Raw genomic sequence first — 26,568 nt, forward strand, 5'->3', positions numbered from 1 at the left:
TGTGTGTGCATTAGATATGGAAGAGTTTTAACTCCTTCCAAATTTTTTTCTTACATAACTTGAAAATTGTGATGGCCAAACTCAGTATTTTTGTACTAGACAGAAGATACTTTAAAAAAATCAAAATTAAACCCTAATTTAAAAAAAAAACACACTTGAATTAGTTGCATATTACCTGCAATTTTAATTGAAATTTTCCAGTTTTTTTTAAAATCAATCATTTGGAATATATGGCAAAATCCACAGCTAAACTAAAAAATACTATACGCTGGCTCGGTCTACACATAGTGACGGTGAGATCCTGTCTCAGACATAAAGAACTCCCTACCCCAACACACGTTTAAATACATCTAGTTTACATCATTTGCTTTGCTTCACCTCCTGAAGAAAGACCTTGTAATGCCAACCAAGGTGGTTGTGGGAGACGAGGCAGAACTACACTCCCTCCATGTTTCTAACAGCTTGAAGCCATGATGACTTACAGGAGCAGATCTTCGGCCAGGTGGACCTGCTGTACTGACGAGGGTCACCAAGAGGAGGGTGCACAGTTAGTGTCAGAGCCGCTCCAGGGCGTGGACGCGTGAGTCCTCTTTGTTGGAAAAGGGGGGCAGACACCAAGACTGGGCAACACTGGTTTTCAGAAGGAAGACAATTCTACTCATGCCTTCATTGTATCCTAGTGAGACCCATGTCAGAATTCTGATTTTCAGAACTGTTAAGTTTAAAGTGATTTTGTATGCCAACATAGACAACAGGACATCCAATTATAAATATCATAGGCTTTTACAGTCTTAAGGAAATGCTAATTGGTATCTAGTGTTTTATTCACCCTAGTCGACTTCAACAATGATTACATTTTGCTTCAAGCAAATTCATATTGAATTCAATTCAAAATAACAAATTTGAATTGATAATCATTCAAGATTCTGTTACTATTTTAATGGTGTTAAATGTTGTGTCAAAACAACAACAAAATCACAGAATTACTTACATATGTTAAATCTGGTACAAGGCAGAAGAAACAACTACCAACAAGAAACAATAACAAAAAGAAACCAAAAACCACACTTCTATACCCTAAACAAATTCCCTGCAAAAATCTGAAAATTTAAGCTTGTGCAACACAGGTTCTTCAGTATTTGAAATGACAATTTACAGAGATGGAAAACGAGTTGACTTTTTATTAAATAACAATGTGCACCCTAGCCCTTGCTAAAGGTGTTCTCGATGCCCAGTGGTTGCTCCGGAGCCCTGTTGAGTCTGCCGCTCTCTTGATCGCCTTGGTGCTCAGCGCGCATGCTCTCTTCTATGGTCACCATCACCATGGCTTCTGGTGCCCTTTCTTCCCTTCTGCTCTTCACTAGGGCTCCGGTGGGGCCGGCTCCTCACCTCCCTTTGCTTCTGACTGCAAGGACTCCTGCTTCTGCTTCTGCTTCGCCTGCTGCTCTCAGCCCGGCTACGACTTCGGATTCCCCCGTTTCTGTCAGACCCTTTCTTCTCTGGACTGTGCCGGTGGCTTCTGGACTTCCGGTCAGAACCAGAATGGACCCATGTGCTATTCTCTCCAGAACTCTCTTGTTTTAGAAGTCTTAATTTTTCCTGTGCTTTTCCCCTGTCACTATGACTGCTAGAAAGTTCTTCATAAAGCAAGTTCTTAGACTTGTCCTCTTTACAGTCTTTACTGGATTTATTTCTAGAACATTTGGCTTTCTTCTTTCTTTTCCTCTTCTCTTTCTCTCTTTTCTTTTCTTTGTTATCACTCTCACTGCTGCTATCTGATGTCTCCGAGGAAGAGGAGGAAGAGGAGGAGGAGGAGGAGGAAGAGGAAGAAGAGGAGGAGGAAGAAGAGGAGGAAGGAGACTTGTTTTTACGTTTTTTGTGTTTATTTTTGCTCTTCTGTAACTTCTTTTTCTTATCACTTTTCTTTTTCCTTTTTTTCTTTTCAAGTCTATCCAATTTCCTGTAGTTGGAAAGAAATAGTTTTTTTTTAATCAACAAAAGAGAAACTGTCAACAGACTAATCTTCTTAGATGCTACTAAAAATGATGTCCCCATCTAAACACGTTGTTTACTTTATTTACTGATAAACCATTTTCTTCCTTTTAAATTATTCAGGCATGCAGACATTGAACAGAATTTAAACTAAGCCAACTTCCAACTATAGGTCAATAGGAATCACTTATTCTTTTGGTAAAACATACTGAGTCAGAGCATGAAGTTATTTAGCATTCTCAATAAAGGTTCTCTGATTTAAAGAAAACCTGGGAAAGAAGTGTAGCATTAATTGGACCTGTGCACAGTTAACCCTTTATACATGAGTTAAGTGCAGAAATACTAATTAACATTATTGCCCTAAGTAGCAGTGCACACCTTTAATCTCAGCACTTGGGAAGCAGTGACAAGGAGATCTTTGTGAGTTCAAGGCCAGCCTGGTCTACAGATTGAGTACCAGGAAAACCAGGGCTGGAGAGAAATCCTGTCTTGAAAACTCAAAACCACCAGACCAAAACAACATTAATTATCAAAGCAGGATTATCTATAAGTTCTGAATTAGGATATACCCTGATATTTTACTATATAAAACAATTACCCACTAGCTCTCATCAACCCTCTAGTTTTGGAGATAGAACTCCACTGCTTTGTGAACCTTCAGTCTGAAAAGATAAACTGTTTAGATGGGAGCTGAGTTAGAGACTCCAGCCTCTGCAGTGGGCTCTGCCACCATTTTCCATTTACTGAAACATGGTGAGCGCCCTCTATTGGACTTGGTACATAATTCTTGAATTCTTTAGCCCAAGTAGAGTGTATTTTACAAACTTAAACATTATTGTAAATTTAAACATTCTTTCAATATTCCTCACAAAACTTCACAAAAGAAAGAAAAAAATGGCAAAAATATTTTCCAAGAACAAGCGTTGGGCAAAGCTATATATAAATTTATTAAGAAAAAGCTACAAATAAATCTACTTCCAAATTAAATGCTCTGAAAGGTACAATAGCTTTTTAGTATAATTTGAGGATACAAACACTAATTTTTTATTATTAAAAAGACAAAAATGTATTACTACACCCGAGAAATCAATCAATGCATATAATACACAATTCGGGCAGAATCAAGAGCTCTCTGCATAGGAGCTGAATGTAGAACCCAGGGGAAACACCAGAGACAAGTCTACCCCACAGACTCCTTACTTACCTGAGAAGCTTCTGCTTCTGTTTGGTGGTGAGAGACTTTAAGAACTCAACTTCAGGGTCTTCTTCACCGTCACTTGCGACATAGTCCTGAGTCAATAAAAACATCCAAATGCTAGATTTTAGACCAGTTAGTTATTAGATAGAAAAGGAAACACTTGTTACTGAGAGTTTTGTGTTAGAGACATACCAGAGATGGCGTGGTACTCGGACTGGGAAGCGTGGGGGGAATTAGAATATTTAAACAGGTATGTTCTACCTGTGAAAGTGGGGTGCAAGGTCTACAACTGCTTTACAATTCTTGGAAACTATTAGAAGTAAAAGAGAAACACAGACAGAAGCTTCACAGGAGGCTTCTATTCTCTCCTCAACACCCGAAACACTGTCTACACTCACAGCATCTTTAGTTCAATGAAATATAAACTAAGAGTGTCTTAAAGCATCCACAGCTCTGTAACAATAATTGCCTAACATGCACACAGCACTGGATGCAAACCCCAACAGTACAGATACAAAAATCTAAAGACCATGAAACTTAGATCAAAGTATCAGTAACTTTAAACTTTACAATTATAGTTATTATTATCAAATGTGCAATAAAATAGTCTTTAATACTCAAACCAGGGCCAGTGAAATGGTTCAGTGTATAAGGGCACTTGCTAGCAAGCCTGATGCCCACATGGTAGAGAGAATTGACTCCTCCAAGTTTTCCTCTTAATTTGCACACACGTGGGTACACACACGCACGCTCGTGCACACACACACACAGAGCGTGTTCATACAGGTACATACATGCCCAGGCTCTTACACACACAAAATGAAGTAAGTTTAAAAACTCTTAATTTTCTGAATCTGTGTACAGTTTAATAAACAAGGGTTTTCTATAATGCTTAGGGAGCTGTTACAGAGTTTTCTATTGGCTCCATTTAATGCCACTTTAAGGGTGTGTTAGCAGAAAGGAACAAACAATCCTATCACCAATTCAGTGAGACATTTTATCCACATAAACCCAAAGGAGCCATTTCATTTATTAAAATATAGGTTTATAAACAGTTTCTCATTTAGGTTAAAGTAATAAAAGAAGCAAAATCAAAATACATTAAGGCATTTTCTTTGCTCTATCTTACTTTCCTATGGATATATGCATATTGGAAAACATTAAGTAGCAATTCACAAGCAATCACATTTAGATTTCCAGACATTTTCAGCTTACTGATAAAAAGATCATTACCTGTGATGGATCATTTGCGGTCAAGTTTCTCCCCAGTACATTTCGTTTCAGTGCAAACCCACTGTTTCTCATCTCCGCTATTAGCTCCGAGGGGTGCATCGATGGCCCTGTTCACAAAAATCACAGTTTGAATGTATCATTTATATTTCTCTACCTTTTTTGGACTCCACAGTAGGAATGCAGTTGAAGCTTTGTTAAGTAAAATCACAGCTAAATCAACTCAATAATCTTCTGCTGAGCAAATAATCAGATATGATTTTCTAAAACAGCAGTCTGGAGACTCAGAATAGAAAATAATTGCATTTTTCCTTATGTGCATGGAGATGCTTGGCTTATGTAACTCTGTCATATTGAAATGTCCACTTACAAGTTTTTAGTATAAAATTGAAACAAAATAATGAAAAACTACAATTAAACTTTTACTGGTTATTCTCAGTAAGAATTTAAAAAAAAACAAATATCAATATTGAATATACTACCATGTGTCTATATTACCAATACACCACACACACACTCCCCCCCTTATTAATCACAGGTATATATGTAACCAATACACCCCCCCCCCCGTTATTAGTTACAGGTATATATGTATTCTGTGACTAGGGCTGATGACTCTCATTTCAGACTAGCTCTCAGTGTGTGCACTTTGTTTTCTGCAGGCTGCTGTTCTCACTTGTGCAACAATATCCCAGGCTGGAAACTGAGCTGCTTTTTGGCCTCATAATATGTACTAATAAAATGTTTTAGAAATTTAAAAGACTTGGGACTCAGGGTAGGAGAGACTCTTTCCTCCCCACCTATATTTTCATCTCATTTTGCTTCCCAAGAAGGTCACAAACTAGGTGACAACACATGGCCTCAGATGCCACATCAATGATGTAACTATAATGAGGTTGGAGAGGGCTGCTGCCAGCAAACAGTTCAAGGGAGAAGACGAGGATAGACAAAGCACCCGGCAACAGATTCCGAGTTTGTTGATCAAATAGTTTGCTCTTTCTCTCTTGTTTGGTCTCTGGCACTTACTTCAGCGTTCAGCTACACGCTACTCTGCAAAGCAGGAGTTACCACGGTTCAAGTCCCTTTACTTTTTACTTGTCCACAGCAGCTCTGATGAGAAAAGTGTAGGCACAGACTAATCCCTCCCTGCACCAGGCCTCCTGTTCTATTAAGATTACCAACAACTAACTACACCTGCTGCTCTACATTCTAAGGATGAGGCACACAATGGTAGGACAATGGTAGGGTGAGGAATCGGCCATGACTGGAGTACAGGGGTTAAAGCTAATTTCTATAAATTGTTTTACTTAATTTTCTTGCTAGCATGAATAAAACCTCAAATAAAATTAGAAGGTTAAGTATTAAATGCCCCGATGGCATAAAATTACTCATACAACTAACAGCTTGAAATAAACAAAGTCCACTTTGGTTGTTTTTCCAAGTTTCATAACTTGAACATAGTTATATAAAGTATAAATGGGCCTTATTATTAAAATTATATTTCTTTGTCAACTTTAACTGACATCAGACAAACTCAGAAAGCACATATACTGGAGCTCAGGACAAGAGCACTTGCCCAGCCCGAACAGGATTCTGGGTTGGGTCCCTAGAAACACACACAAAGGCAAACATGATAAGGACCAGGAGCCTGACTCTTAGCCTAAGAGGTTACTTTACGTGTTTAAATTATCTTCATTACAGGATGGATAACTTGAATATTTTAGAAACAATGTCTTTACAGTAATTCTAAGTACTTGCAGGTGACTTTCCTGTGTGACAGGAGACTCATTCCTGTTTCCGCACGCCTTCCACGCTGTAGGACTGTCAACAGTCCTGCCCTACGCCTCACACACATCCTCACTCTCAACAGCACTGTCTGCTTTCAACTACCTTATTCTTCTAAGCTGTAGAAAGTGCTCTTAGAAGACTTTTCGTGAATTGTTTGTAGGTGTGTGTACGGTGTGGCGGTCAGAGGACCACGTGAGAGGCTTCTCTCCTCCACCATTCCCAGGGGTTCTGGGAATCAAGCTCAGGTTGTCAGCTTCAGTGGCACTGGGATGCTGCCAGTCATTTTTGTACTGGGAATTGAACGGGAATTGCTTATCACCCACTCAGCCAGTGTGCACAGCCTGCCAGCCAGAGGCACGTGTTCTTCCCATATGTCTGTATTTAATCCCCTCCCATCAGAAAAGCCTGAGGTTTAGAGCTCTGGGTTGAGAAGGTGTGACAAGGCAGGTTGATTAGGAGATATTTACACTTTGCATGCCATGCTGACAGAGACTATGCAGGATTATGCTGACCAAGTAACTCTAGCTCTTTGAAAAGATAAAATGGACACAGTAAACATGTATGCATGTGTGTGTATATAAGAAACATATAAACCTGTGTTTGTGTACATAGGGTTTTCTCCCTTGACCACTCTCTGGATCGGGTCTCAACATGACAGCGCTGGATGCTGTGAGATGCCACCCCTGGCCAAACAGACACTGATAAACTCACAATAAGTATGTTCAAATACAGGCATTTCCCTCAGGTCTGTACTGGTAGCTCTCATTTCCGTCCTCCCCCCATTTAGCACATTAGCTGAGTCTGTAGCACCACCACTTGCTTCCATGAAGCAGAATCTTTTTCAGGAGAGGGGCGCAAGAGCATTGAGACAGGACCTTATGTAGCCCAGGCTGGCCTTGAACCTGCTGTATCGCTGAGAATGACCTGGCACCCTACCAAGTTCTGGGATCAGTATACTAGTTATAATACACTACTCAAAGAGGGAGCTAGCTGGGGGAATGATCAGAAACTCACACTTACATCCAAATGCTCACTGTGCAGTAAAAATCTTGCTTTTAAGAAAGCTTATAGGCTGGAGAGGTGGCTCAGTGGTTAAGAGCACTGGCTGCTCTTCCAGAGGTCTTGAGTTCAAATCCCAGCAACCACACGGTGGCTCACAACCATCTGTAATGGGATCTGATGCCCTCTTCTGGTGTGCCTGTATTCAATAAACAATGTATTCAATAAAATAAATAAAAAAGAAAGCTTATAGAGGGGCTGGAAACATGGCTCAGCTGTTAAAGAGTATTTGCTGCTTTTGTAGAGAACGTAGGTCCCAGAATCCACAGAGGTTTACAACAGGCTTTTAAGAACAAAGCCAAGGGGTCTGATATCCTCTTCTGGCCTCCATGAGAACCAGGCATGAACACAATACATAACGGATATGCACTCACATATGCACACTGAAAAATATCTAGAAAGCTTATCAAAAGTTGTCTTTTTAAAAAGACTAAAACGGAAACCAGGTGTGATGGCACACACCTTTAATCCAAACAACGTGTGAGGCAGAAGCAGGTGGATGAGTTCAAGGCCAGCCTGTAGTGAATTCCAAGGACAGCTAGAGATACAGAGAAAACTTATCTTAAAAAGGGGGGGGGGGTGTCAAAAAGGAGACAGCAATTGAACAAAAACAAGGTACAAGGTATAGTGGTATACATTACAAAACCGTCTCCCTGAATTCATTGCTTTGCACGATGACTTAAACAATAACAATAAAAAGCAGGGAATGCAGCAGGGACATGTAGCCTAGGTCCCAGGGAAAAGTGAACAAGGCTATTAATAACGTGTGTGGGTGATGTTTATTTATAAAGACGGGGATGTTCTCTGTATGATTTTTCTAAAGGTTATGCAAGAACCAACTGTACTGAACTGTATGAAGCTGTGCCATCCTCAGAGTTTCCCTGACACACTGCCAGTTCATCTGAGAGGAGGCTGGAGATACAGCTCCTTACTGCCTTACCCCAAGGTTCATGCTGGAGACAGCTATCAGTCACTATCAAGACACAGAATTAAACACTCATATGGCTGAAAAATACAAAGGCAAGGAAATAGGAAACTATCCTTATTGTATGCTAGTCAAAATTAGTGTTAAAAACAACCTCGCCTTACAGAATCAATATGAACATCTATGACATATTTGATTGTATCTTTATTATGTTTCCAACTTAATTTACATGTAAAGCAGTAATACAACAATAAAGCTAATTCGTATGCTGAGGGGAGTGTCAGACTCCTCTGTGTTGTAAGACCATGAAGCATCAGAACTTGCTATTCACTTTAAATTAATTACAGGAATACAAATGCTCTGGTTATCTGTGAGCCACAAAAACAATCCATGAGGGCTAGAGATGTCTTTCAATTGGTGTATTCTTGTTTGGCACACATGAAGACTGTGGTTTGATCCTTAGCAACCCAATCAACTGGACATGATGGTGTATGTCTGTAATGCCATCATCTGGGACACAAACAACAGATCAATTCAAGGAAAGGGTAAAAGCAGGGCATGCTGAGTGGTTCATGATATAGGGTCACAGCCTTTGCTAAGTTTGATTTGAGCAGAAGAATTACTATTTACAAGATAAACTAAATTTTATTCTTTTATCTGGATAACCACAAACTAATTTCCTTTACTTGACAGTAGTAGATGGAATGAGTTTAAGAGAGTTATAGAAGGCTGGAGAGATGGCTCAGTGGTTAAGAGCGCTGACTGCTCTTCCAGAGGTCCTGAGTTCAAACCAGGACCTCTGGAAGAGGTAACATACCAGCAACCACATGGTGGCTCACAACCATCTATAATGGGATCTGGTGCCCTCTTCTGGTGTGTCTGAAGATAGCAACATTGTACTTATATAATATATATATATATATATATATATATATATATATATATATATATATATATATATATATATATATATTTTTTTTTTTTTTTTTAAAAGAGCACAAGCTGCTCTTCCAGAGGTCCTGAGTTCAATTCCCAGCAACCACATGGTGGCTCACAACCATCTGTAATAGGATCCGATGCCCTCTTCTGGTGTGTCTGAAGACAGTGACAGTGTGCTCATATATATTAAATAAACCTAGAGAGAGAGAGAAGAGAGAGAGAGAGAGAGAGAGAGAGAGAGAGAGAGAGAGAGAGAGAGAGAGAGAGAGAGAGAGTTATAGGAAAGAGACTTATGGGGCGGGGAGACCGCTCAGTCGGTAGAGTACACAAGTTCAGATGTCCAGTACTCAGGTAAAAAGCTGAGGTATGGTGCTACATGTCTGTAATCCAGCACCAGTTGGGAGACAAAAGGATCTGTGGGGCTCATGATTGTGATCTGAGATTCATAACACCCTTTGAGATTATCATAGTTGAATCCTCTATTAGTATCAGACATGCCTTTAACAAAAAGCAGAGACATTTATTGACAGAATAATACTATAATTAATTACTGATATCAGTAGGTTTTCCAAAGAATCACTTTAAAAAATAATTTAGGGGCTGGAGGGCTGGCTCTAAGGTTAAGTAAGTATACTTGCTCTTGCAGAGGACCCAGGTCTGGTTTCCAGCACATGGTGCCTTTCAACCACCTTTAACTCCAGTATCAGGGGATCCAACACCATCATCTGACCTCTGTAGGCACCAGGCACACATGAGGTGCACAGGTATACATGCAGGCAAAACACTTATAAATACATACAAAGCCTTGGGTCTAATCTTTAGCATGGGAAGGGAAGGGAGGGGGAAGGAGGAGATGGGGAAAGAGGCTGATTTAAAGTGTTGAAAGGAAAAAGCTACCAACAAAGAATTCAATATCCAGTGAAATGTTTCACTAAGAAGTGAAAACCTCGGGTCAAGTAAATGAATGAAGAATTTGTTTGGGGATAGACTCACCTTATAGGATAGAATAAAAGTAGTTCTTCAGTGAGGAAGATAGAGAAAGGGGCATATCATGCTGACAGTAACCAAAACAAGCCAGAGTATCAACACTAATTTGGCACTTACAGAGTTCAAAGCAAGTGTTTTAGTTAAGGTTACTAGTGCTGTGAAGAGATTTTGGCCATGGCAATCCTTATAAAAGAAAGCTTTTAATTTGGGCTTGCTTACAATGTGAGGTTTAGTCCAATGTTATTACAGATAATGGTGATGCATAGTGGCATGCAGGCAGACATGGAACTGGAGAAGTAGCTTAAGAGTTCTACATCCAGATCCACCAAAGCACAAAGAGAAAGACACTGGGCCAGTGCTACACCTCCTCTAACAAGGCTACACCTCCTAATCCTTCTCAAGTAGGGCCACTCCCTGATCACTAAGCATTCAAGCATATGAGCCTGTGGGGTCCATTCTTATGCAAACCACCACAGCAAGGACAGTTATTAAGGGTTAAGAGTGGCACTATAATGGCAAAGAAGCAATTCTCAAAAAGATCCACTAATCTGAAGTATGTACTTACCTAACAACAGAATATCAAAAAATGTGAGGGAACACTAATAGATCTGTTTCTTTTGTTGTTTTGTTTTGTTTAGAAATAGGCAAAGCCACTACTAATTTTGGAGGCTTTGACATCCTTCTACCAGTTGATGGATCCAGCAGGCAGATCAGGAAGTAACAGTGAACTGATCCATGCAGATCTAACTGACCTGTATAGGTTTTATCCAGCGAGAGACATGTCCTTTTCCACACCAGTGTATGGTGTTCATCAAACAATAGTTATTCTGGGCCACACAGCGAACAAATGGAAAGAGATGGAAACTGTACAAGGCGTACTCAGATCACAAAACTTAAACTATAAATTGTAACAGAACAGCAGAACAAACACACTTCTAAACAACACACAGCAAGGAGGTGTCAGGAGAGAGAAAAAACATCTTACATGAAGGAAAATACAAACCTAACAGCTGTCTACTAGAAGAATTTGGCTGGCTTTTGTTTCCAGCCAGAGAAATTTGAAATTTGTCAACTACACAAAAATATATAGCTGGGCTGCTAAGACGGGTTTGGTGGTGGCAACTCTTGCTGTGCAAGCCTGACAATCTGAGTCTGAACAGTAGGACCCACGGAGGGTGAAAGGAGAGATGAAACTCCTCAAATAATAGCTTAAGAGAACCAGCCAGCCAGCCACAGCTGACAGGACAGTTTGTTACTGAGATGAACTAAGATAGCTCAAGTTAAGGAATGGCTAAGGATGGCGACTGGACATGTCAGAAAGACAAATCATGTGATCAGATGGCTGGGCTTTGAGCCTGGTAGTCACAGAGCTCTGGGAAGGATGGGAAGGGGCTGAAGACCGAGTCCAATCATGGTACATGATCTAATCTAAAATAATTGAACTCCCAGCAGTTCAGGTGAGCATCCCTGGTCAATTAATGTAGCATATCATTTTTATTAGTACACAGGAGGGTGAGAGGCTTGTTATCAAGCTGTGTTCTATATAGATTTTCGGTTGCTGCCCTGCTTTCAGTGAATCCTTTCTGCTATAACCTATAGTTCTTTAAGAAGAGTGCTTTTCTGAGTTTTGTAAGTCAGTAATCCTGGGCTGCCTTAGAGGGAGTCCTGACTGGCAATGGTTTTGATGAGTAGTCTGGGAATTCCCAACCCTGAAGCACCTGCTGTCTTAGATCAGGGCAGCCTTTTTGAGATGTTCTAACCTAACTTGGGTAGTTAGTTTCAGAAAACGCTACATAAAGAAAAGAAACCAAAACACCAAAAGACCTAAACCACTGCAAATTTATCAAAAAAATCACAGGATACAGTAAAACACATGCTTAGAGAGATAATTATACTACTGAATGTACATTTTAGAAAAATAAAGCTCTAACATTAATTCCATGAGGCAGTGAGATGGTTCAGTGGGTAAAGGTCCTTGCAGTCTAATGACCCAGGCTCACCTCAGCATATACATAAGTAGGAGAATTGATCTGCTTCCCCCAAACCCCCCAAGCTGGCCTCCAACCTCCACAAATGTGCACATTCACACATACAAAATGAATGGATGTAGGGAAACAAGTTTCCATCAATTCTGGGGCTAGAGGTATAGCTCAATGATAATGCACTCAGCTAGTACATGTTCAGGCCATGGTTAGATCTGCAGCACCTCAAAAAAAACCCAATGCAAAATCTAATGCTTTGCCTTAAAGAACAACAAATTAAACTCAGTAAGAAATAAAACTGAAAACAGAAACACAGGAGAGAAAAATTCACCACACTGAAATCTACTTTCTGGAAAGATCACTAAAACTGAAAAGGGCTAGGCAAAAAGAAAAAAAAAAAAGGAGATTTGATGATTAAACTAGGAAAAAATGAAGGGACAGTACTACACACCCCAGGTGTAATAGAACAACAAGAAAGGAACATGATAAAAAACTCTCTGTCATGGAGTTTAAAACGAACCAAATGCCTTATAAGACAAAAATCTGAGGCTGAAGAGAGGCTCAGCAGATAAGAGCACTGGCTGCTCATCCAGAGGTCCTGAGTTCAATTCCCAGCAACCACATGGTGGCTCACAACCATCTGTGACAGGACCAGATACCCTCTTCTGGTGTGTCTGAAGACAGCAATAGTATACTCACATACATAAAATAAATAAAATCTTTTTAAAAAAAGAGAAAAATCTAAGATTACTCATACAATTAAGGAAATTTGATAAATAATGACCTTTGAAGATAAAAAGATTCAGACCCAGATCTATGTACTATCTAAATCTATCAAACACTGAACACAAACGAATCTAACAACTTAAACCATAACCACATGGTGTTTAATCCAGATACACAAGGCTGGTTCAACATCTGAAAACCAATTCATGTAGCTGGGTGTGGTGTATGCACTGTAGCCCCAGCACTTGGGGGCCGAAGCAAGAGAATCTAAAGTTCGGGATTGGTCAGAACTTCCCAGTGAGTTCTGAATCCAATCTGTCAAAAACCCAAATATATGAAATCAATTAATGTAACCCACCAATCATATTATCAAGCTAAAATGGAAAACATATGATCATATAGTAATTTACAAACAAACGAAGCTGGACATTTCTAAATGGAGCATTTTACTAATCCATAATAGTAAAAGTCAGTGACTGGCATTACTAGAGCTTTAGGACTAGTTCAGTTACTTTGAGAACTGTTCAGGGTGTGATGGCTAGCTAAGAAGCAGGCTGGAGCAGGTTGGCATGAGCCCCTTAAAGTGCTTCAGTTCTTCTACAAGTGACTGCTTAGGGCTAACATCTGCATCCTACAGACAGAAGCCTTAAGGTCAAGCATGCAAGGATATGCAAAATCTTACCTAGGAAAAGGAAGCATTTAAGAAATAGAATTTCATTTTTTTTTATTTCATAAAGACAATCTGACCTACTGCTTTATGTGTTTCTTGGTGGGCTAGAAGGTTTATTATATGTCCATTCATACTGTGCAAGTGTGTAAGCATAGTAAACTCTATTCCATCAAAGAGTGGACTATCCCAAAACAGTTAAGTCTACAGACATAAAGGAGACCTGTAGAGAGAAACTCTTATAAGCATCACCTGTCAATAAAAAAGCTGATGGCCAATGAGCTGAGGCAGGAAATAGGAGGCGGGACACTGGCAGGAAGAGAAAGGATTCTGGGAAATAGTGAGAGAATAAAAGGAGATGGACCATGGAGATTGACATAAACCAATAGGTAGATGAACTCAGGGAGATGCTTAGAGAAGCAAGCTGGGACTAAAGAGAGGTAACTAACCACTACATGGGCAGGGAATGAGCCAAAGCTCATGGCCTAGACCTTTAACAATAAATAACCAGTCTCAGAGTTGTCAACCAGGGAGCAGGACTGGGAAGGAAAAACAAAAATTTTAAATTATTTTAACAGAGACCAGTAGCTGCCTTCCCTGAGAACTTTTCTTTTTGGTGTACTGAAAATGTCCTAAAATTGATTGCTGTGGATAAAAAACTCTGCAAATGTATTAAAAGCCATAGAACTGAATTGTTCATTTGAAATTATAGCTCAATAAAAATGATGAAAAACCATTCTCTTTTCAAAAGAAGTTTAACTGTAACACACGTTAAAAGCCAAGAGCCAATAGTAAGGATAAAGGTGTCAGGGCTTCAATGGTGGAGGGTCTCCCAGCATGCAGGCCTGACTTTGAGCCCCAGCACTGCATGCTCTCCCACTCAGGAGGTGGAGGCAGAGGATCAGAGTTCAAAATAACTCTTGGCTACATATCAGGTAAAGCCAGGCTTGGGCCACATGACACATTGTTAGGGGAAAAAAGCTACCCACTATAGAATAGGCCTGTGGGCTAGCCACTGAGTTACACTGTACGAAAGATGTTTTATCAGACTTCATTCACTGCTGAAGCTTACAAGTTTTGAAGGTAATTTTTGATGTGTCTGGACTGGATGGGAACTTACAAACTTGAGATGATCTTATCAGCAGAAAAGATATTCTAAACCAGCTTAGCCCAAAGAAGCATTTTGATTGCCTAATTTAACTCTGTAAAGGAGAAGTAAATCTTATAGCTGGTCTCTGTAAACCTCACAGCTGGAATATTCTAACAGCACCTTGCAGTTTCCAGTGATCAAAGTAAGTTACTTTATATACTATACTAAGAATTTCATAATAGAAATAATGTAACACCAGGGGGTGCGGTTATCATGAAATAATTACACTCCTGGGAGATTACAGGCACAAGGCTGTACCCCAGGGGTGTGATTATCCCATGATAACCACATCCACTGAAATTGCCTTATTGCAAAAATAATCTCTATTCACTGGTGGGACATTATTCAATAGGTGATTTTTTTTTTTTAAATGAAAAGACGTTTTTAGCTTGAATCAGCAAGTGGATTAGAAAATTGGTCAGTTTATTTTTTACTGCATTCAAATTCAGAACACACAGCCATTGTTTGTCTTCCTATTTGATATAGCGGTGTTTTGATTTTGTTTTTGAGGAGATTTTAAGAGTTCCTGTTAGCTTTCATTAAGTGCTAGCATTAAACTCAGGTCAGACTTTGAAGGCATTGTTGTTAATGGAGCAATGTGATTTAAAATACCCAATTCCCTACGTATAATTTTTAATTCATCTAAAACAATATTCATTAAAAATTAAAATGTGATTTATTTTCTCTGTTGGAGATACAGCTAAGAAAAAATATGGGGCAAAGTGTCTTATGCAATTCTACCAGTCCAATAACAGCAATGCCAACATTTTGATCTATTTTCTTCCAACGCTTTTTCTAAATCATGCATTTCACTCCAAGCCTACCTGAAGAGGAAACAAAAGTTTAACTACTGCTTAATTAAGTAATTAATTACAAGTGCTGTGGTGCTAGGGCTCCAATCCAGGGCCTCATACATTGTAGGCAAGGCCTCTACCACTAACCTCTGATCTTAATGTATTGTAGCCTGTCTTTTTATCTGACTAAATGTTGTAAACAACGTCCACATCATTAAGAAATCTTTGCACCATCATTTATTTATCTGGACAGGGTCTCACTGTGCATTCCTGGCTGGCCGTGAATTTACAGAGATCTGATCACCTTTCCCTCCTAAGTGTTGAGATCAAAAGTGTGCACCAGCAAGCCAGGTCTCCTCCTATCATTTTAACTGCTGCACAGTAAATAATAACGTTCATACTTATCCACTTAATACCTTGTTTTTACATATTTGGGCAGTTTTGCTCTGCACTACACAAAATCTTTAATAACATATCCATGATTATTTCCTTAGGATAAAAACTGATGATTTTTATGAATTCTGCAATTTAAGCAAACACAAATAAACATGATCATGTTGTTGAATCTCAATTGTTCTTACATGTGGCTTAAGCAAATGGTTCTCAACCTTGACAATACATCAGGCACAGATCAGGACTTTCTTTCAGAGTTTCAGGATGCAGCTCAATCTTTCTGCTTCAGCTTCTCAGGAACTGGCATGTCTGACTCCATTGGGAACTTGCATTATTAGTTCATGTAACCCGAGCACAGATGGAAAACTTTCTGCTCTATTTTTATCTTCATTTAATCAGAGTTCAGGGCCTTCAGACATTCTCAGAGTACATGATACACAGAATCAAAGTCTCTAAAATTTATTTGTATTTATTCTTGTACTTACATCTTGTTCAATTTGGAAGGAAAAATTGAAAATGAAAATTTTCCTAACATCATATTTCTATAAAGATTGAGGCAAAAATTAATTCAGTCTGTTAGCTATTCCTCAGTATGAATACAGCCTTTACAACACCCTGGTAACTGCGCTCTCTTTAGCTATTCCTTTAACTTTGAAAGTAAGTTTAATATGGAAATATAAAGGAAAACACTAGTGTTCTGAAGACCACCATATGACATTTGATGCTGAGAGGCCCAAATTTTAAGCTTCTTTTCCAATTTTAATTAATTATATTTAATATAAAATAAAAATCACCTGTAATCTTACCAAATTAACATATCAACCATTTTCACTCTGTATCCTTCCAGTCCTAATAAACATGAACATGGTTTTATATTAGAATCATATGGTTTATCTTGCCTATTTCCCTAATATTGATTACTTGAAAAATGAGAAAAGCTGAAAATACAACCCCCTTTTCAAAAGCTCTTTCAGTATATCTTTCATTTTCCTCATGTTGTGGTGACCCACCAACCATAAGTTATTTTCATTGCTACTGCACAAATGTAATTTTTCTGTTATGAATCATAATGTAACTATCTGTGTTTTCCAATGGATCTAGGTGGCCCCTGTGAAAGAGTCATTTGACCCCCAAAGTGCCCCTGACCCCCGTTTAGAACCACTGCTTTAGACTATTAGGGTTAGGAAATATGGGCTGCAGCATGACCACCCAATCTACTTTTTGTGAGAGCCATTTACCTGATTCTAATCATCTAAAGTGACCCAAGTTAAATTCTTTGTGCTTGCATTTTATTTCTGGTCTTTTGTACTTTGGTCTTGACTAAGAGTCTTTCTCTCATAGGAAAATGCGGATAATCAGGTCTGTGTTCTTGGCTAGACTGAAAAGCTAAAACACAAAATTTACTGGCTTTGGGGTGTACAATGCTAAATACATAGTTCAAAATTATTTGGAAGAGCAAACTATAGTCTTAAAAGAATTAATTTTCAAAAGCAGGCATGGTAGTTCAACGTGTAATCTTAGCACTGAGACAGGAGGACTACTACAAGTTTGAGGCCACCCTGGGCTACACTTAAACATGTCAAAACTAGCAGTGTTTGCTTGCTCATCCAGAGGTCTTGAGTTCCATTCCCAGCAACCACATGGAAGCTCACAACCATCTGCAATGGGATCTGAGGCCCTCTTCTGGCTTGCAGGCATACATGCAGACAGAACATTTTATATACAATCAAAAATGAATCATTTCTAAAAATATTAAAACTACCCATCACATCAGTAGTTTTAAAGAAGAGTATGTGTTCTACCAGAGAGCTCCAAGGCCTTCCCAACATTTATTATATCAGATAAACGTTGACTCTGAGGCCTTACTGATAACATTTGGGTTGCTTCTAATCTTTGACTACAAAGCTTTTGTTTTGCCCACTGAGGCATCTCCCTGGCTCTGTTTTTGAAGTTCTTTTTTATCTATACCTTCAAATGGTCTCTAGAAAGGTTGTTTATCAAAGTTTTTATTTTACCATGACTCCAATACTGGATATTTATCGTTTTTAAATTATAGAAAAGAACAAAGAGGAAAAGACATTTTCCAGCTGCTTTAAAATGATGGAAATCAGAGTTAGACTACTATCCCTTTTTTGTTCATTTTTGAGACAGGGTTTCTCTTTGTTGCCTTGCTTACTGTGAAACTCTCTATGTAAACCAAGCTGACCTCAAACACTTGTCTCTGCCTCCTGTGTTCTGGGATTAAAGATGTGTGCTACCACACCTGGGTTATCTTACTTTTAACATCAGGAGCTGAAAGTCCTGTAAGCAATGTAACCTGTTTTATGCTGTAGAGGTATGTTATTTCTACTGTGACCTACTGTGAGCTGGGCTTTGATGAAATACTAAGGTAGTGAGGAGTTTAACTGAAAAAACGTGCAGGTAAGAATGTGAGCTCGAGGCTACTGCCACGGCGCTCGGCATGCTGCCACGCCCCTCGCAAGGCATGATGGCGTGGATTCTAACCTCTGAAATGGTAAGCCCCAAGTAGAGTGTTTCTTCTGTAAGCTCCCTTGGTAATGGGAATTTCCCGTTCAAAGCAAGAGAAAAGTAGCTAAGACACTTGTCCTCCTACCACAAGGTAGAAGTGGAGACAGGAGCCTGGAAGCTTATGGACTAGCAAGCTTGGAGTATGCAGCACCCAACAACAAAGAGAACTTGTCGTAGACAATGTAGAGGACAAGGCTGGATTGCAGCAGTGTGTCCTCTGATGTCCTCATGTGAGCCGACCTCCATTCTTCCTGGAATCACACATCTGCATTCATATACACAAATGTGTACCACACAAACACACACACACACACACACACCACTTTCAAGGCTACCTTGGCAACATAGTGAGTTTGAGGCCAGACTGGCTTTTATGAGGTCTTGTTTAAAAAAAAACACAACAAAACAATAAATAAATAAAGTTCATACAGACACTTGTAAACTGTTACAGAGCACTCCAGATTTACCAGACATTGAAGAATCCCCACTTATCATCCTTCTGCAGGGAGAGCGGCACTAGGGACTGAGCCCAAGACTTCATAAACTGCTGAGTTACACCACTGGGTCTGGTCATTCTATTTGGGGAATGTAAATTAAACTTAGAGCCAAGAGAGTTCAGGTAACTAAAAATGTGATTTCATCTTTCCTTCTTTGACAAAAATTGTAAAACAAGTCACTTTTGTGTGATGCCTACCTGAGCCGTCAGTAGAAACTGAAGTGGCGTTGATCCCAGAGAGACCAAACAAGGGGCACTCCCGGTCGGTGTTCACATGGCCCCACTTGTGGCATTTAATGCACCTTACGTTTCGAACCTAAGAGATTATAACAGACATGATTTTTATTCTCAAATACCAACAGCCTAATATCCCACCTGGGTCCCCCATCCTGCTTTTTTTCTTTTTCTCTTTGAAAACAGGGCTTTATTAAGTAGCCCTAAATGGTCTAGAACTTGCTTTGTACATCAAGTTGGCCTTTACTCACAGAGATCCATCTGCTTATGCTTCTAAAGCATTAGGATAAAACATGTACCTCATATTTGGCTAAATTACTTGTAAAAAAGATCTCCAGGGAAAGCAATTCTATAATTATGGTAGGTAATTCAATGTAAATACTAAAATATTGTTATAAATTTTGTCTAAAATCTAAGCTGAGTCCCGTCTGTATATTCTACAATAAAATGTCATCTAAAGAGAAATGGTAAAATATCACAGAGTTATGGCATGGTATAATTTCAGGTTCCCTAATTTTAATTCATTCATTGAAATACTCCTCCTCCCTCGGTACACAAGGTAGCTCAGGCTGAGCTTTCCGTCTTCTTGACTTACCTCTATCTTTCACAGTTGGAAAAACAGGCCTGTGCCACCCACCCAGCTACTTTTTTTTCTTTTCTTTTTTGTCCTGCTCAGGTTGAAGCCAGGTCCTCATAACACAATGTGAACGTGTTTTTTTCACTGAGCTAGAGAACTTGATTCTCATCTTCCATGTGCTTACCACACTCCATGTTTTCTCCTCAGTCCTATCATTTAACATATATGTAAAGCACAAAGTTCCTTTGGGGCTGAAACACCGTGGTGCTAGTCTTGGCAACGTCACTACATACGGGGTCAGCTAACCCGAACTGCCAGAGACTCCCGAGAGAGATTTTCTTCATCAGAGTATGATGACACCTGGGCCACAGCTCCTGGTGACTGCTCGTATTAAATCCAACTTCTTCAAGATTCCAACGCAGACTAAAGAAAGACCAGCAGCTCTCCAAGAATCCTCCAGGACCACAGACTAGGACTGCAGACGCACAACTCATGGACCAAATGGCTATCCTGAGATAGCCATTGCTTGACTACCTGAATCACATCCTCTAAGCTAGCATAATAAATCCCTCTCTAATATGTGCGTGTGTGCGTTTCACCCTATCAGTTCTGTTCTTTAGAGAACTCTAATACAAACTTTCTTTTTTTTTTGGAAAATAATGTAAAGATATATGTACTAAATTAAAATGATTCTTAAAGAATCAATTTGTTACTTGCCTGAATACCAAAGGGCTGGTCTCTGATGTTCATGTCATCTTTGGCATATCTGTTAAGTACAAAACAAATGTATGACTATAATACAATTTAACAAATTCAATGACAGTTAACCTGAAAGAAGGTTATAGTTTTTAAATATTATAAGATGTATGATTACTATAAAATATAAAAGCAACACCAGTCTTTAAGTGTGCATGTAGCCTGACGATGTACAGTTTACAGACTGGGCAGGAACCGGTCCAGGCCTGAATGAAGCACGCTGTACAAGGTGAGTCAGTAGAGCACCTTTCCCTCCCTGTGCTCCCATTAACAAAGCAGCCTTACTTTTCCCTCGGAGCGCCTTTCTGCCATTCGAACTTGTACTCTGTTTCTCCTTCTGTTTCTTCTTTCTACAACAGTCAGTAAAAAAAAAAAAAAATCTGTCAATTGTCCATAAAATCCCAATCAACTGTAAATCGATTCAAACAGAGAAAAGCACTTTACCTCTTTGTTTTCTTGATTGCATATTCACAGCACAGGGGGGAAGCAGGACAAGTTAGAAATGTCAGCAGGAAAGTCTAGTACTTATCACTGAAGGACATAACACTGAAATGTCCTTCAGAATAGGCATGTTAATTCCTAACTTTAAAGCTTTTACGTTTTCCCAGGCAGTGAATAGACTTTCCATTTGCAAGTGTGTTTTCTAAGGACTACAGATGTGTTTACATTATGAAAGGGCTGACAGTACCTCTGCCGGCCGAGCATCTCCCCCAGTGGACATAAGCTGCTGCACTAGAAGCTGTGTTTATTTTACTTTGCTCATGATAACATTGTCGGAGCAACAGCAATGAAAAAATACAAATAACCTTTAAAAACACCATCTCTTCTAAATCTTACAGGTAATTACATCAAAGCTCAAAGGAAGTAAGGCAGGTACCTTTTTTAACTCCTGGCGGGGCCTCATACATGAAATTCAGGCCATTCTTTACACGCTCATCTCCCATAAGCAACCTGAATGAGGCAACAGTAAAAGTTTAAGTCGAGGAAGAATATGACGGCACACTATCTCTCAGGAGCCCTGAAGAAATTAAGACAGACCCTGAACAGTGCCTCCTTACTGGAAACTTGCTGTCAATCTGAGGCTTCCTCCCTCCCTCCAGTTCTCTCAGTAAGAAAGGCAGAAGATGAGATGGTTATTCTAACAGGATTTTCTGTAAAACTGTCAACTGCTGATGAAAGAGTTTTGAAATCCTGTATGCCATCAGATAGTTTGATGCCACAACCTTTACTTAAAAATATATATTTAGTTTTTTTCTTTCTGGATTTTTGAGACAGAGTTTCTCTGTTTAGATCTGGCTGTCTGGGAACTCAAGTTGTAGACCAGGCTGGCCTTGAACTCACAGAGATAGATCTACCTACTTCTGCTAGGACTAAAGGTGTACGCCACCATGGTCAGCTATTATAGTGTTTTTAGTTGTGGGATGTGTGTGTTGTGTGTGTGCATGAGAATGTGGATGCATATGGAGGCCAGAAGCTAAGAGGGAGTGTCTTTCTCAACCGTTTACCATATTCCTAAGTAATTGTGTGTGATGTGTTCAAGCATGGCTGCATGCGTGTTAAGGTCAAAGGACAGACTTGTGCCAACCGTTCTCTACATCTACCTCTACATGAGTCTTAGAGGTTGCACTTGCCTTTCCCCATCTAGCCAGCCCTCCATCTTACTTTTTAGACAAGATCTCTCAATAAACCTGGGGTTCACACTGACTGGACAGGAACAGTTAACCAGCACATTGCAGGGACCTTCCTGTCTTTACCGCTAGAGAACTGGGATCAAAGCACCTAGCACAGGGGCTGGGAATCCAAACTCACACGACCAACACTTTACAAACTGAGCTAACTTCCCAGCTCTGAGAAGCAAATTCTCTAATGAGAACAAACATGACGTTTAGCAAAATTCTCTAAGAGGCTAATACAATGAACACCTCAAACGTTCCTAGATTTTTGGTAACAACTGAAGCCTCCTTCTGTCCATTCTGTGCACAGCATGCTGTTGGGCTCTGTAGGAAAAGTCCACTGAAAACAGGATGACTATGCTGAGTCATAAATAAATCCCTAAAATCCAAGTATTAGAGAAAGCTAAAGTATGAAATGTCTTTGTATTTGGAAAAGGCAATCACCAAGGATATACTAGATTACTGTGTGTAATTCTCTTTTCTCCATTGAATTCTATATCAAAAAAAATCTGTTAAAAAAATAAACAGAAGACCATACATAGACATCTTTATTGTAGAATGTTAGTTTCAATCAAAAGGAATATGCACTAATGCAAATGGTGAGCTTCAAAAAAATGCTAAGGGAAAGAAATCAGGGGCCAGTAATGTGTGTGGCTTGGTGGGTAGAGTTGCCACCACCCACGATTGCTGACCCAAGTTTAATCCCTGGGACCCACATAGTGTGAAAACAGGGAGTTGTTCTCTGACTTCCACATGTAGACCAAAGTCCTCATATGCTCCTACACACACAAATAAATATATTTTAAAAATTAAAATAACCAGTCACAAAAGACTCTTTAATCACTCGCCTTATGTGTCCATAATTTTAAAACTACTCTTTTATAGTTAGAAAGTAAAATGGTAATTACTTGTAAGAGGCACTAATGGGATAAATTAGGAAATGAGAAATAACTCCTGTGGTGGTTTGAATAGGAAAGGCCCGTGTTTGATGCTTGGCCATATGGAGTGATGGTATCAGGAAGTGTGGCCTGGACGGAGGAAGTGTGTTACTATGAAGGTGGGTTTTGAGGTCTTAGATGCTCAAGCCACACCCTTTGGGGTTCATAAGGCTCTTTCTGACCAAGATACAGAACCCTCAGCTCCTTCTCCAGCACCATGTCTGCCTGCACATGTTCCCCATCACGATGATAATGGACTCAACCTCTGAAAGTGTAGCCAGCCCCAGTGCAATGTCCTTTCTAGAGTTGTGCTGCTCATGGTGTCTGTTCACAGCCGAAAAACTCTACCTAAGACAGCTGCTAATGAGCATAAAATTTCTTTTTCAGATGATAAAATGTTTTGAAAGTTGATATGGTGATGGATTACAAACCTTAAACAAACTCAAAAATTTAGATGTATTTTAAATACCTATAAATTTGTTTTAACACCATCAACATTTTAAAATCAAGTACATGAAAAGGTTAGTTTCACTAGACATCAAGAAATACAAATCAAAACCGCAAGCTAGCACCTTACACTGGTCAGCATGGTTGTTAATACATGGGCTGAGACATAACTCGGGTGGGAGAACGCTGGTCTGGGCCCAAGGAGCCCACAGGAGCCACACGTGCAGTCACACTGCCAGCACTGGGGGTTAAGGCAGGAGAATCTAGACTTTTAGGTCATCTACACAGGGAGTTTAAACCTAGCTTAGGCTACGTGAGACCCTGTCTCAAGAAAATAACAATGACAATAAATAAAGATTAAAGAAAAGAGAGAGAGAAAAAAATGTAAAATTTTAGGATGCAGTAATTCTGCTCCTAAGGACATAAGATAAGCAACTGAAAATAGCATCGAGCAGACACCTCTGTGTCAATGTTAATAGTTATGGCCCAATTATCAAGAAACTGATGAATGCCTCATGTTTCAAATGTAAATGTTCCAAAAATAAGTGTTGCTTCAGAGGATAGTCTATAGAACCAAAATACTACCACTCAACTAATTAACCAAATATAAACACAATGAACGTAGCTAAAGGTAGGGACTAGCCTGGATCAAGCTGGTGGGCTCTGGCCACAACACACAGGTCAAAGATACCCGGCTTCTAAGTGTCCCAAGCATCCTTGTATTGCAATGTATTAAAGAGAAATCATTCTAATCAGTCTTAGCAAGTTAACATGTAGTGTTTACCATCTCTGCAACCACTACCTCATTTAGGATTTGCTTACAGACTGGATGAGTCCAATTTTATGTAAAGAATAGGTCAAGTTGAAAAGGTGACAGTGTATAATTATGGGAGTGAGGCTGACTCCATAACTGCACATTCTAAAGATAACAAGGTGGTTACAGGATAACAGGCAACACCAACTTACCTGTTATCATACGACTCCTGTTCTTTAAGGTACTGTTGCATTAATTCTTCTTGTTTCTTTTTATCATATGATATTTTCTGTTCTGCCATCCATACCTATATTGTAGTGAAACAAAATATAATTCAATAATTGGATTCAGATTAAGTAAGAAGCGTGTGTGTGTGTGTGTGTGTGTGTGTGTGTGTGTGTGTGAGTGAGACTGCAAGTTTGTAAGTGTGGGATGTAGGGTTTAAAACAAACTATCTTCAGTCACTATCCCTTTCACTTACTGAGGCAGGGTCTCTCAATGGACCCAGAGTTCAACATTTCTACTAGTCCAGCTACCAGCCTGTAGAGAAGGGCTCCCGTCTTCTTCTCCCGAAGGCTAGGATCACCAAGGGCTACTATGTTCCTGGCTTTTATGTGGAGGCTGGGGATCCAAACTCTGATCCTTACACTGGTGCAACAAGCGCTTTAGCCACCAGCAAATTTGACAGCCCTCCAGCCCACGTGTCTTCTGTAATGAAGCACACCTAATATACTGAAATGAAAGGAAGAGAAGCCAGGTGGCTTTGGCCTGTGTGTTGTGGTTACAGTTCACTGGCTTCTTCCAGGATGGTACCTGTCCTTTAGCAGTTTTCACTGTTTATTTGGGTGTGTTGGCTCATGCCATAATCTCAGAACTCAAGAGGCTGAGGAAGGACTACTAAGTATTCCAGACTAGCCAGAGCTACACAGTGAGACGCTGTCTGAAACAATCCCTACCAAAGCAGGAAAATTACTGCGCATCTCAAGCTTTAGACTGTAGTTATTTCATTAGTCTCCAATGCTCAGGAACTTATGATCCATTAACCAAAACAAAAATAAAACACAATCCCACTGTCGAAGTGCTCACAATGATTCTTTTGCATATTATAAACTATTTCATGACTTAGGAGAAAGGAAAGTTGAGTGCAGTGGCTTCCACCTGTAATCCCTTCATGTGGGAGGTGGACACAGAAGAATGGAGGAGTTCAGGGCCCTCCTCCCTAGAGAGCAGGTTTGAAACCAGCTTAGACTGCGGCTATGAAACATGGAAAGAAATAGACACGTGGGGGATTAGGAATAGGTACAAAGTAAACTAAACAAGACTTAGAAACCTAAGTAACTATATCTGCAGCTAACCTGTGTTAGCGTTTCTTGTCTGTTCTTCCAGATATTCTAATGTACATGTATGCTAATATATATATTCTTTGGATGCATGGTAACATACAGGACCCACAACCTGTTTTGAAACAACTAAAAGCATAATATAGTCGTCTCACAAATTTGTGTACTTTTGAGTCCTTTTCTTAACACACAGTGCTAAGTCTTCATTTTTCGTTTCTAGTCTTTTTCGGTACTATCTAATTTTCCTACAATTTTTACAAACTAGGGCAACTGACACTAATAATCCTTAATCAATTGGGTAGGAGGCTAATGATCATATCATCGACTATTTTGTGCGAGGCCCCAGGGCTTCATGTGACTGTGCTTAACTAACGAATGCTGGTCCGAATCCAAAGACCACACACTCTCCGTCGCCATTCTTTCGCGCTGTAATTCTCGCCACGGCCCTTCGGTGTCCAGCATCTGGTTGACTTGTGACTATTTTAAACGCCAAAACTTGGACGCGGCCGTCAGAAACCACACTACTGGATGGGGAGTGAAAGTAGGGGAGGATTTCTCTCAGAAGATCTTCTCTCTCAAGCAGCAGTCTTGGCTTTAGGAGATGGATCCTGAATGAGCCCAAGACAGTGTTACCAAGCTCTGCGTCAGTCTCTACAGTGACTGACAGGCCGGACTCGGGGGATCATTCGGTCTTTTGGGTTAACATGGGAGAAGCGGCGACGGCTCCAGACATGTAGAGGATACGACTCTCCCAGGGAGCTCAGCACATCCCTCTTCGGATCCCTTTACTCACCTTCTTGATGTTGGATTTGGACGCAGGATGAAAGTCCTTTTTACACATGAAGTTGGCGAATGACTTCCCCATCTTGGAGTCTCAGACAGAGAAACCAACCGCTAGGTCTGCGAGGAACGTAAACAAACTCCGGGAGCGTCACCGGAACTGGTAAGCGAGCATGGGGGAGAACTTCCGAGGTCGGGGGTGACCACTTCCGTG

At 39.9% G+C, this 26,568-nt stretch overlaps 1 protein-coding gene across 1 annotated transcript; it reads right to left on the reverse strand.

Annotated features, from left to right (window-relative positions):
- Positions 1-160: 160 nt before the first annotated feature.
- CIRSR (corepressor of RBPJ and splicing regulator) lies at positions 161-26,497 on the reverse strand. Its single transcript, XM_080927200.1, has 10 exons — positions 26,368-26,497; positions 24,447-24,541; positions 21,300-21,373; positions 20,867-20,877; positions 20,708-20,772; positions 20,384-20,432; positions 19,054-19,171; positions 4,424-4,530; positions 3,197-3,282; positions 161-1,960 (listed from the first exon to the last, which is right to left on the reverse strand). The coding sequence occupies exons 1-10, from the start codon at positions 26,437-26,439 to the stop codon at positions 1,288-1,290; spliced, it is 1,350 nt and encodes a 449-aa protein (XP_080783326.1). The 5' UTR covers positions 26,440-26,497; the 3' UTR covers positions 161-1,287.
- Between the last annotated feature and the right edge of the window lie 71 nt (positions 26,498-26,568).

This window comes from Micromys minutus, assembly GCF_963924665.1.
Source record: "Micromys minutus genome assembly, chromosome: 13".
Lineage (NCBI taxonomy): Eukaryota > Metazoa > Chordata > Mammalia > Rodentia > Muridae > Micromys > Micromys minutus.

What these genes read in the sequence shown, in the direction of transcription:
- CIRSR (XM_080927200.1), bottom strand. Translation starts at nt 26,439, where the DNA reads ATGGGGAAGTCATTCGCCAACTTCATGTGTAAAAAGGACTTTCATCCT. An exon ending in CAGGAGTCGTATGATAACAG is followed by an intron (nt 21,374 to 24,446) that starts GTAAGTTGGTGT and finishes TGCCTCATTCAG; the next exon opens with GTTGCTTATGGGAGATGAGC. An exon ending in ACCAGCCCTTTGGTATTCAG is followed by an intron (nt 19,172 to 20,383) that starts GCAAGTAACAAA and finishes ATAATCTCTTAG; the next exon opens with GTTCGAAACGTAAGGTGCAT.